The sequence below is a fragment of the Narcine bancroftii genome, chromosome 2 (genome assembly GCF_036971445.1).
Source record: "Narcine bancroftii isolate sNarBan1 chromosome 2, sNarBan1.hap1, whole genome shotgun sequence".
NCBI classification, from domain to species: Eukaryota; Metazoa; Chordata; class Chondrichthyes; order Torpediniformes; family Narcinidae; genus Narcine; species Narcine bancroftii.
In genome coordinates, this window is record NC_091470.1 from 332,950,862 (window position 1) to 332,964,130 (window position 13,269).

Here is a 13,269-nt window from a genome sequence, read left to right on the forward strand (position 1 = left end):
GAGGGCATCCTCATCGAAGGAGAAGTCTCCATCTCAGTAAAACTATTGAAGGAAGCAATTGTGAAGATATTGGAGGGCACATAGCTAACACTAGTAGTGTGTCCTCCTGTATCTCTATCTATCAGATCAAAAAGCAACATACCAAAAAATCCAGAGATCTTTCTTCTAAGTAATATAAGAAGTAAAGAACTTGGACTTGATTTGGATGGAGCACAAAAAAGATTTATTATGATAGTCTTAGCTGTAGCAAAAAAATGTATTATGTCAACCTGGAAATTAGAAGATAGCCTGAGAATACAACAGTGGTACATAGAAATGAATAAATGTATTCCATTGGAAAAAATAACATATAATTTAAGAAATAACATCACAGTATTCGAACAAATTTGGGAACCGTACATGGAAAACAATAGAGAAGTCCTACCGTGGACCTCCACCGCCTAAAATGACAGAAGGAGAAGAAGACGAAATGAACTGACCCAGTATGTAAAAGTAGAAGACACAAATTTCTTGTTTATTTCCATTGTGTGATGACATTGTTTAATGGGTTTAATGTATCATATATGTTGAATCTTGAGTGAGTCGGTGGGGGGGGGGGGGGAAGAGGAGAAAATGTCTGTGTATATTCAAGAGGGAAATGTTTGTGTGTATTTTGGTCAGTATGGTTCATAGTGTGAAAAAGAAAAAAAAAAGAGCACTACAGCTCAGGAACAGTTAGGACATCTCCAACCAGTTAGGACTACATCTGGAAAAAAAGGTTTGCTGACCCCGTGTCTGAAAAGACTTTGCACCAAATTAAAGTCAAGGAAACAGGAGAGATATTTTGGATGATTGTTTTGTTTATATTATTCAAGAATAGTTTTATAGGTCCAATGGAGTAGCATGCAAATAGCAGAAAATAATCTTATGGGCTTTTGTTTGATAAAGTACTGCATGTTATTAATTCAATGAACCATACTGAGCAAAGGGTGGGGCAGCTTCTCCATGTATTCCTCAATGCTGTGGTTTGAGATAACAGAATTCTGCAAAAGAGATTAAATAAAGCACTGATGAATGTTCAGATTTCTTTCTGCCTGGAACATTTTTGTGATAGAAGTGTAATCTTCAAATGACCCAGTCTCACTAATGCTGCTGCTCTATTACCAGGGTCTTGCAATGAATTTGACAGTGATGATTCAGTCCCTGAGCTTGAGGAGCCTGAGGTTTCTGTTCCACTAGCTGGACAAGAACAGGTATGTGGGAAATATGTTAACGTGAATACTTTATTTGCACATTATTGATTGCAACCAGTGTGAAGCCATACTTTCACAGATGTGAGTAACTCTTCACCTCTAGTCTTCTCCAGTCTATAATTTCCCATTGTCCTTCTGAATGGAATAACATCGGCTATTCTCCAATCTTCTGGCACCTTGCCTGTGTCTAAAGAGGTTAGAAAGATACGGATTTGCAGAGCAATGCAATAGCAGAAGTCAAAATAAACTACTCCCAGTATAAAAAGTGTCAATCATCTTAAACAAAAAAACAGATAAAAGCCAATTGAAAATCAACCACTTTACATAAAACTGTTTTGCGATCAGTGCTGGAAATAGATTCAATACTCCCACATTACCCTTTCTTGAGATGCAGAAAGAAAGGACAAGGTGGCACTAATTCCTCCAAGATACCGGATAAAATAATCTTTTAAAAAGCTAGTGGAATAAAAGCAGAGTGGTAACTGAACCAGCCTTGAAACAGAAATTCGTCACCTGACAACCTAATAAAAATCAATGGGATGAACTTCAGATGCGACAGGGACATTATGAGCCGCGATTAGATTTGCTTGAAAAATCTCTCATTAGTATGATTAGCAGAACATTTCTAACTGAAATATTCTTTATTCTTAATCATTACATCCACACAGCATTTTAAGAAATTTCCTTTGCCCTTCTCCAAATCCTTCATTTTTTTTAAAAACGTGATTCTGATAATTAGCTACAATATTCCAAATAGGCTCTAACGGGTGATTTATATACATTCTTCATAACTTCTTTGCCCTGTCCTTGTCTTAATATAACCAAAGGTCCTTTCTGAGAAGCCATCAGATCACCTACTCTGTGAATAGACAGGCGTGGCAATGTGAATAGTTACGCATCTCCTCTTACTCACTTAGAACACATAACTCTGGCTGTAATATATGGCAGTCCATTTCACTGCAGGAGACAGAGGGAAGAGCAGGGTGCAGGCTTCACACACTTGTGTTGTAACTGTCCTGAGAATGAGTGCTGAGTCGGTGATTAATAGTCATTTACTCTCTATCTATCCCACGTTGTATCTAAACAGGGAAGAGCTGATATTGATACAGCAAAAATACTTTGTTAATGATCATATTGATGTCAATAATATCTGAGTACGTTATTCTCGTTTTTGAAAAAAAAATTACTTTCAGTCGCAGTTGGCTCAAGCAGTGGGGATCGGTGATGAGCCTGTGAGTAAAGCCAAACAGAGCAGGAGTGAAAAGAAGGCACGGAAGGTGAGTCAGGCATGCTGCTAGACGCAAGTGTACAAACTTGTGGTCAACGTGCATGTAAGCAGAAGTATATGAATATGGTAATGTAGACACCTGAACAGGCTCACACCTTTATGTGGCTATTTAAATATCTGAACAGAAATGCTTATGCATATAGAAATAATCCTAGACTCACATGTAAAGACATAAATAGGCATGCACCTAGTTATGCATGTATGAAGAAAATACATCTGTATGTGATCGTGCAAGCATGGGGACAAATATGCAGCTAGATATGTGTGTGTATGTATATAAGCAAGAGTACAAACATGCAGTCACATAAAAGGAACCAGATAATATAGAGGTTATATTACTTGTAATTTGAACAGATCACCTGATATCAAACCAGGCACCAGATTTTAACATGGCAGAGGTGTACCAGTCGAACCATCCTTACAAAGACTTTGCCACTAACGTCGAGAGATTTATGATGACATTTTAGAGACATCCCAAGGGCTCATTTAGCAACACCATAGGCGTACTCCGAGCTTGTCTCTGGTATCCCCATCTGCTTCCCTGGTTTATCAATTTCTTGTTTTTCTCCTCATGAAGCATCCTCTTGGAAGAGGCACAGAGAGTAACAAGAGCAGAGAATGCATTTTGAGTATGGAGCCACAATGTCTGTCAGCAGGGCTGAAATCACTGATTTCCAGCAACCACAACTATCCTCTTCTGTGCCAACTACGAGTCTGGATGATGAAATGATTTCCTCTTGATTTCATTTAATTTCATTTCCAAATCAAATGCGCTGGACTTGGTAGTATATAACTATTTCTTCGTCATTGTTGGGTTAAGTCCCTGGTGCCCACAAGAACCCCAACAATCATAAGAAAGAAGAGAATCACTGAAACTCACGGATACTAAATGAGTACCTAATCAATCTCAATGTTGTGAACAGTGGTCTAGAGGTTTTCTTGCATTAAATGGCACTGATTATACAACTCACAAAGCAGGGATTATTGTGATTCAATGGGAATATCAAGCTTCATGTTGGTTGTACTGGGAGGAAAGTCATCGAACAACTAATAACTCAGCATCCTGCACTCTTCCATGTGGATTTTAAAAATGTATGGTGATAAATACTCTCTCTCTCTCCATCTTTTTTTCTTGCTCTTTTTTCTGACCTGTTATCAAATATTTCCCTCTCACCCTTCTCTTCTTTTCTCTCTCTTTTTCTGTGTGTTTTTATATCTCTCTGATTACTTATTTTTTAACATACCCTGTTCATTTGTCATTGTTTGTTTCTCTGTGTTATAATTCTCTCACATTGATACCTCCTTGGTGCCTCTTTTCTTTCATGTCCCCTATCTCACTCCCTTTTTCTTGTCCCTCCCCTTGTTGCCTTTCACTCTCTCTTTTCTTGATATTCCCTCTATTCTTCTCCATCTCCTGCATCACACACTATCTTCCCATTCTTTCTTGTCTTATCTGTATTTGTATCACTCTCTCATTCTTTCTGTCTCTCATGCTCTTGTCTCTGTTTTCGCCTCTCATTCCCTCTCTTCTGCTCATCAAACTTATCCCATCCCACACGTTCTTTCCCAGGCTATGTCCAAGCTCGGTCTGCGACAAGTGCATGGCGTGACAAGAATAACAATCAGAAAGTCTAAAAACATCCTGTTCGTTATCACAAAACCAGATGTTTTCAAGAGTCCAGTGTCTGACATCTACATCGTCTTTGGGGAAGCAAAGGTAAGGACAACAAATAAATGAACATCCTTGAGTATTATTGAATACTAATTGGTTAAAGATTAAAGGAAGCCTGATATATTGAATGTTCTGCTTAAATGCATGCCTTATTTTGTTGGAGGGAGCTTTTCTTTGTGTTTAATCTGTCCTGAATGTGCCTAGGGAATATATAGTGGGACATTTAAATGGACAGACCATTGCAATATTCACAGTCTTCAGCCTACACAGTCATTTGATCAGACTATGCCCAAACTGCTTCAGCATCTCTTTGAGCCTTTGTTTTACATCCACTAAAAAAATATTCTCTCTCATAAATGCACCATCCTCAATCTTGAATGTTTCAGTGTTCCTGATTTCCACCCTCCATATGAATGAAGGGCTCACCAAGGATCACAGGCCTCTCAATTGGTGATGGATGAGCTCTCGCAACAGAAGCGGAAAGGAGACTCAGCTAAAGCAGACTGTCTTCATTTTCTTCCTGGATCAGCAGCTGAGCAAGGGACCATTTGCCTGCGTGGACATTTTGGTGTGCAGATGCATGGCTGGACCAAGTGGAGATTATGTTCCAAAGCCACCTTCCACCTTGGAGAATGCCAGGATGGAAAATTCTCTGCTGTATCAGTCTGCCTTTTATACAAGCCACTGTCATTTGATTGGAGTGCTTGGAAGGTGATGATGGCCAATGACTCCAGTTGGAGAGTATTCAGATGTAGGAAATAGAAATTAGTTAGACCACTTGGCCTTTGTACCTGCTTTCACATCTAGTAAAATAGGGCTAATCTTTCACCTTTCTTTTTCACTTTCCTTCATTCATCCTGCACCTCTTGATTCGCTTAGTATCCAAAGATTTTTGATCTCTTTTTAAGATACTCAGTGATGGCCCTCCTCAGTGGGCCATGCCAAAGATAAACTCACCACTGGGTAAAAGATATGAATTATCATCTGTCCTGAATGACCAACCCCTGAATACTGCAACTGTAGACATGTAGGAAACAAAATCCCTGTATCTATCCTGTCAAGCCCTGTAAAAAATGTTTGGTGTGTCACTGAGATGAGGGAGAGAGAAGTAATTGAAGAGAGCCAGCAGTATCATGCTGTCTGTTGTGAATTGGTTGGTAGCATTTATGACACTGAATTAGAGTTAAAAAGTATGAAGCCCACTTCAATTTTTAGGCTTGGATCTGTAAACCAGCTGGTTAAATTTGAGTTTAGTACTGAAGAAGTGTTTCATTTTTCAGGGTTGCAATCTTTCAACTGAATTCCAAAGGTTCATTAATCATCTCAAAATGCTAATAGAAATGGGAAGCTCCCTTTCATCCTGGGTAACATCTTTCTCTCATCTAGTGCCTCCATAATCAGAACGATGTTTGATTTATTTTATTTCCATCTGTGGAATTGTGCTGTGTTTCAATTGGCTGCTGTGATTTCAATATTGACTACATTTCATAAGCACTTTGAGAAGTCTTGAGTTCCAATAGTAGGTGTTACGTAAATGCAAGTCTTTCTCTTTTTTTCCTTTGATTCCAGATTGAAGATTTGTCCCAACAGGCTCATAAAGCAGCTGCTGAAAAGTTCAAAGTTCCCATTGAACATGCAACTTTGATCCCTGAAACAACCCCAACCCTTAGCATTAAGGAGGAGAGTGAAGAAGAGGAGGTAAATGTTTCTGGGGCACTTTGGACTCCTCATGAGGAGAAGATTGGGAACATTTCTGAAATCCTGGTTTATTTTTCACCACATGCTTTCTATATCACAAGAGTCTCTGACAGTTTATGAAAATTGCTGCATTTCTGAAAACTTGGAAACCCAGGGTCATCAGAACTTGGGCCCCCCAAATATGGCACCAGACCTAAGGTCGTTCAAGCTACATTCAGTGTCAAGGGTTATGAAGTGTGATTGTTTTAAAGATGAAACTATCAATCAGTAACATTGGGACCCAGAAATTATGAGGTGGCTGCGTTGAAATTTGGCAGATGGCAAATAAATAGTTAATTCAGTGGGTGACTGAGAAACTACTGCAAAGATGCAAAATGAAAGCAAAAATACAAGCAGAACAGAAACTCAATGAAATTTATTGCTGCAAGAAAGTGGAGGAACAAGCATTATCTATCAGAAAATGAAGATAATGGCAGAGATTACAAATTCAGCCAGGAGACAATGAACTGGAATTGTTTGCAAAAGGCAGATCTTGGAGATGGATTAATCAGCAAAATCAAGATTAGGAAGAAATCTCAAAGTACAAACCTAGACAAAGTGTTATTGCTAATGGATTTTGTAATGAGTGTGTTCAAAACATTAAGCACTAGGAATTTAATACGAGTTAAATCAGAGCTAAGGTCAATGTTTAAAAGGTGATTTGTCAGAAAGCAACTAGTGGAGCACAAATTTTCTTTCAATTTTCCATAGCTTCATATCACAACAATACCTGCTAAATGCCATTACATGACCTGCTCCATAACCTTTGTCATGATTTTACATTTGTCATGATTGCCTCAATATACTAAAGGCTCAATAGACTCCACTTAAAATGATGGCAACAGTAGCATAAAGTAACTTCTTACTTTAGGTACAGCCAACTCCTGGTTTAAAAACAAGTTCCATTACCTAGATCTGTCTTTAACTCAAATCTGTATATAAGTTGGACAAGTACATACAGTCCTTATTTAGCTTTAAAACACTTAAGAAACACTTCAAATACACTACTACATCTTAAACATAATCTTTCTTTGGCTTGGCTTCGCGGATGAAGATTTATGGAGGGGTAATGTCCATGTCACATAATAACATTGTACATAATTGGGTGATGTAGGAGAAGATGATGGAGAGATGGCTACTGTTGGAGAGGATGGACCTGTTGTTGGAGAGTCAGGGTTTGATTTTTGCCACATGAAATATGGAGGTGGAATCAGCTGCAAAGAAGCATCTGCTCCTTTCTAGTCGCCTTTAACCCAAGGAGGTAGGAAAGAGTCACAAACTGTTGGTTCACAGGTCACTTGTAAACCAGACGAAATAAGATTACAGCATAGTTAATGTGTTCCAAACAAGTTCAGTGCTATGGAAAACCGCACTGTTCAAAGCATTATGACAATGCACTTTAATGCTATAAAAGGGATATATAAAACTGATCTTAATTGGCAATAAGTGAACATCAAATATTTGTCTAATGTAGTTTACCCCTAACCCTTACTTTGTTTTCTCTCTTCATGTGACAACTGACATGTTGAGTACTTATAGCATTTTCTCTTTTAATTTTGGATATCTGGTTTCTCCAGGGTTTTCATTTTCTTTTGCCCTGAGAGGAGAGACCTGTGAACACAAGAGGGATTATTATCTTGCTGCCCACATATTGACAACGTAATCCTAATGTGTTGTTCAGTGGTTTGGAAACTCGTTGGTCAAAGCCTAAGCCTAACCCTAACCCAGAAGTTCCCTCCATACAAACCGGTGTTGTTTAGTGGTTTGGAAACTTCTTGTTCTGACGTATCAGAGCAGAGACGAGAAAAAACAGATTCCCATCAGTGTAAGGCAGTGTGCTGCAGGAGAGTGCAGGGGGCCGGATCATAGTGGGGACGTCAATAACATGTAACACAGCCACTTAACTCTCCATTCCACAGCTCAGATCCTATATATCAAATATTTTAGAGTCTTTCAAATTATTACAAGATGGTTTAAATAACAACAAAAATAAACTTTAACCTTGCAAATTTAAAACTGTGGGTCAAAAAGAATATTGTACAGCACACGCTCTCGTGATGCTGATTCAACCATGCTCCAACTGGAAGTTGACAGCATTCTACTTGTGGCTAGCTTGTTGGTTCATAAGTACAAGTTGTTCATAAATTGAATGCTTTTAACCTGGGGACTGCATGCATACAGAAAAGAAATGAATGAATGAATAGAACTATGGCAACAATTTTGAGCTTCTACAAATATTACCTAAAATTGAAAAGTACAGTTACTGAAACATGAAGTAAAATTGGAAAGTACCAGAAATTCTCAGCAGGCCAGGCAACATCTGTGGAGCGAGAAACAGAGTTAATCTTTCAAGTAAATGAACTTTTCCTAATGTCATCCTGTCATTTTCCTAATGACAGGACTTGTCTGAAATGAAATGTTAACCCTTTCTTCACAGATCTGCCTGACCCATTGAGTTTTTCCAGCATTTTCAATTATTTTTATGATTATAACCTAACAGACACAATGGTGTTTCTACTTTTTAAAGAGGTTATACGTATAAATTAAAATCTAATATTTATGGAATTTTTAAATATGAATGGTTCCCATAATTATCTTTTGACTTCATTTCGAATGAGCAATGAATAATGAGAGCCACACAGGAATGTACAATACTACAATAGAGTGTACCTTAAATTTCCACAATATGGCCAAGACAGAAGAAGAGATAATAACTATAAATGGATAGAGAGATAAATATTCACAGTTAGTGCAAGGAAAAAAAAGTGAATCTTTTGATTCTTCCAGGCAAATTTATGGATATGGTTAGGATAGTATGGGAAGGTTCAAGAGCTTGATAGCTGTTGAATAAAAACTCTTCTTTAACCTGGATGCTCTGGATTTCTGTCTTCTGTACTTTCTGCCTGAAGATAGCAATGAGAAAAGGTTGTCAGTAGAGTGACTATGGTCCTTTATAATGTTGGCTGCCCTTTTGAGGCAGTGATTCACATTGATGGGAAGTCGGTGCCGTGATGGACTTGGCTAAGTTTGTCACCTTCTGTATTCCTGGGCACTTGCATTACCAAAGTGGTGTCTGTAAAAGGTAAATAAAGTAGTTAAATCCTAAAGGAGGCATTCAAACTGAGGAACTTAGGAGCAAGATGGAAGAATTTGGGATGGGAGAAGGGAGTGATCTTCTCATCCTGTAATGAGATATGGAATTAATTAATTTGACAAGAACATCAAGATAGAGTGAACAAGTAGAGACAAAGCTTAGAGCAAAAGAAAGTGAAAACCCTGGTGAAACTGGAAATCCAAAATTAAAAGAGAAAATGCTGTAAGTACTCAACATGTCAGTTATCTCATGAAGAGAGAAAACAGTTAAAGTGTCGGGTCAAACTCTGATGACGTCTTTAATTTCAATGTTAATTCTTCCTATTCCAGAAAAAAAAACTGCCTGCCATGTAGCGTGCAGCAGAATTTCCTGTTTTTGTTTCAGACAAATAGCTAGGTTGATGAAATTCAGAGTATAAATAGGAGATTGTAAATACTGGTTCTGTGTCCTTTTCTATTTCCATAAATGTACAGAAAACATATCCTTTAACTTCATATAATTTAGTCTTGAAGGCTCAACACCATCTTTACAGGGCATTAAAGCAGTGATAGTCTTTATTATAATCTTTAAAAAATAAAGGCAGTGGCTCATCTTCTTTTTGTCAAACAGTGCTCAAAGGACTTGAACTGATTGTCCTGGCATAATCGGTGAAGATAATAATGAAATGCTGGAGGAGCTCAATGGGTCAGGCAGAAATGGTCAGCCAACCTTTTGGTTTGGGACCCAAAGTTTCTCCAGAATCTCATTGTTTGCTCAAAATTCCAAAATCTGCTGTTTTTGTGTTTCTCTACAACCTGTGGAGCTGGTTGGATTTCCAATGCTGAAAGTAAGAGGGGGTCTGAATAACCTGCCTTGGTATCCTCCTTAACAATATAAATTGAACCCCAAAGTCTCTTGGAAAAAATAATAGGTGCTTGATCAAGCCTTGCAGTGTCCTTGTAAAGGTAGAGCCAAGATTAAAGGAGAATGGCCTATTTAATTCTTCTCCTTGTGCTTAATTTTCAGCTGGATGAAACGGGACTTGAAGCGAGAGACATAGAGCTGGTAATGGCCCAAGCAAATGTCTCAAGAGGAAAAGCTGTACGAGCCCTCAGACACAACAAGAACGATATTGTCAATGCTATAATGGTGAACTTCCATTTTTATTTTATAGTTGTCTTTGTATTTACAGTTTTTTTCCCTCCTCCAACTGCTTTGAAAAAACTTTAGGTGCGTTCAGGTATGACTTCAACTCTGGCCCCTGTTTTGAGTTGGCCCTGGCCAATCAGAAGAAAGTCTCATATCTCTGCAGGTTGGGAGAGCCTAAAAAAAATAAATCAGGCTCTGTCAACTTCATTGCTTGAAGGAAAAAAAAAAGAAAGTTAAGACATGTGAATGAAATCTTGATTAAAAATGAGGAAAGTTCTGAAACAACAAACAACAAAAAAATTAGATTGTTGTTGGATAGATTTATTAATGAACCTCTGGGAAAAGAAGATGGTTCCTGATATATCCTTGATTACTTGACCCCAGACTAACAATACCTGGTTCTCTCTTTAAGTCCTCCCTGGCCTTAGTTGAGCATCCAAAATCGTTTCCAAGGAATTAATGAAGCTTTACTTGCATTGCCCACAATCAGAGATAGCTTTCCACAAGTGTGTGGTCAAGAACTCAAAGGAGACTTTCACCAATTGCAGAAATACCACCTGCCTCTGGCAGACTCAGGTCTTGTCACTTTTTATCTTCAGACCTTATTAACATGGTGTTGATTGAGTCGTATCTGACCTTGATTGGGAGGGTTATATACATTTATTGCCTGCGAAAATTTAAGCAGATTACTTTTGGCTTATTATAGGGAAGGGGTTTGGTGGGCATGGGTGTCGAGGGAATGGGATGAGGATGGCTGTGGGTGTGGTTGAGAAAGCAAATTGGAGTAGGAGGGATCTCTGTTTTCCTGATAAATCAAAGGAAAGGATAACCAGAAATGTATACTTTTGCTTCCAATACTCTCCTTCTGCATCTTTTGCCAAGATTCCTTCCTAGGAAACCCTAGTTTTCTGATCAGGAAGGCAGGTTTAAGCTGGATATGGAGGGCTCTAGATATCACGATATAAGATACTCATCAATTAACTGCTTGTTTATCCAATTTTACTGATTGAATGGAGTGAGAATTAACCCATTTGAGTCATATGGATGGGGAAATCAGCCAAGAGTGACCAGGAGAGGGGAAGTAGGCTTCTTCACCTGTTTAATTATTCTCTCTTTCTTTTCTGCTCTAGGAATTAACAATGTAAACCGCAAAATGGAGATCTATTTCTATATATATTCGCTGGATATTATCAACATTATAAACTATAATCAAACTGTAAATCATACAAGTTTGCATCTGTTAAACTGCTAATAAACTCAATCTATGGAAACCAAACGATAGATGGTTTGTGTTTGTTTAAACAATCACCAGGAAAGTCAAGTTAAACAAGAAATCTGCAGATGTTGGGGCTGAGTGCAATGAAACTCAGCTGGTCATGCAGCATCTACAGGAAGAAAAGGATAATCAATGTTTCGGGCTGGAGTCACCCCCTCACCCCCTTTATCACTCGGCCGGGGAAACTAAAATGAGAGGACACAGTCTCAAGATTCGGGAGAGTAGATTTAGGACAGAGATGAGAAAAAATAGTTTTTCCCAGAGAGTAGTGAATGTTTGGAATTCTCTAACCAGGGAAGTGGTTGAGGCTGCCTCATTAAACATATTTAAAATTTGGTTATGTTAGGAATTAAAGTACCTTTAAAGAAATTGCTCGAGACAAAAATTGAGAACAAAGAACATTTATTACTACAACAATGCAAAGTTGGGTGCTTCCCCTTACCCTGGGAATACACACACACACTGGGGCTCACCCAACTTTTATACAGTTGATTTCAGTGTAGGAATACCCTCCCCCTTACATTCTTCTGCCTCCTGCTGGAGAGGTTTGGCATTAGGCAATCCTGCCTGCCTACGTGCAATTTCAGTATACTTGGAGAACCAGGGGGGGGTATCCTGTCGGTGTCCCTTCATGTCATTGTCCTTATTCACACCTTCCTGATTCTCGGGGCTACAGTCTCTTGATATGCAGAGTTGACTCATTCTATCTAGGGTTGGCTAATTTCATATGTATAAATCTGTGTATGGTTAGCTAATTAGAAATGTATGACTTGGTACTTCTGTCCAGGGCTAGGAGACCCTTATCTGATCCAGACTACCTCAACTTCCTACATTCTATTGTACCTTACCATTCCTTATCTTAGTCCTATGGTCTTGTCACAAAGACTAGAAGATTCTTATGTTAATCGTGCTGACTCTGCTTTCCTGCATCCTAAGCCCCAAGCTTATCCTGTTTGAACTGGTTACAGCCATTTTACTGATGAACTTTAGTTTCTTCCATGTTCATAATTTTAGATCAATTTTCCCATCTCTCACAATCCTCACTTTTCTTTTAGATCAGTAATACTGATCTTTCACCATGATCAGTGTTACTGATCTTTGGTTACTAGTGTCAGTGTGACTGATCCCCCCCCCCCCCCTTCCTCACTTTTCTTTTAGATCAGTAATACTGATCTTTCAATTGTAAGGTGTAGTTTTACCCAGCTGGTCAATAACCGAATTGTAACACCTGTGTAAAGTCTTTAGGTAGGGGAGCACCATGAAGGTCAGAGTAGCGAGTCCAGCTGCTTATTAGGGTTGTGAGTATCAGGCTCCAGTTCTCAGTAAAGAGTCTAGTCCATCCCACATCAGTCCGAAGTTGCCACGTCTGAACATGGGCATGGGCAGATTCACGTTGAAACATTGAAGCAGTGTCTTTTAACCACCCGACTTTTGTAAGCATTGTCCTGACGAAGTCTGTGAGAAACGCTGCCTTCAGCAGCGAACGAGTAGTCAGGCGGTTCCGTTGAATTGTGGCTAGTATCTGATGTCCTCTTCAGCCCCGAACCCTAGGGCCACCGATCTCCGAAGGCTGTTTGGAGCCTGATATTAAAGTGTCAAGCAGCTCACGTTGTTGGAAACTGGTGCTCCCCTTCACGGGGTGATGAAAAGAGACCAAGCTGGGGGGGGATTGTTTCTTGTGATTTAACTGTGTGTTGCAGCTTGTCTGCTAACATTAGCATATGTATCATTGAACTTGTGAGTTGCAGCCTGTCTGTGTACATTAGCATATGTATTAACTCTCTCTCTCTCTCTGTTACATGTACAATCCTGACTACCATTCTGTCTGTCTTTGTCCCACCA

At 38.9% G+C, this 13,269-nt stretch overlaps 1 protein-coding gene across 1 annotated transcript in view; it reads left to right on the forward strand.

Annotated features, from left to right (window-relative positions):
• Positions 1–11,427, forward strand: part of LOC138755687 (uncharacterized) — a 65,213-nt gene extending 53,786 nt beyond the window's left edge. Inside the window, exons 4-9 of the mRNA XM_069922112.1 lie at positions 1,147–1,232; positions 2,426–2,509; positions 4,091–4,237; positions 5,762–5,890; positions 10,029–10,151; positions 11,282–11,427. Coding sequence (XP_069778213.1) covers positions 1,147–1,232; positions 2,426–2,509; positions 4,091–4,237; positions 5,762–5,890; positions 10,029–10,151; positions 11,282–11,296 — 584 coding nt within the window. The 3' untranslated portion in view covers positions 11,297–11,427. The remainder of the gene's footprint in view (positions 1–1,146; positions 1,233–2,425; positions 2,510–4,090; positions 4,238–5,761; positions 5,891–10,028; positions 10,152–11,281) is intronic.
• The last annotated feature ends 1,842 nt before the right edge of the window (positions 11,428–13,269 follow it).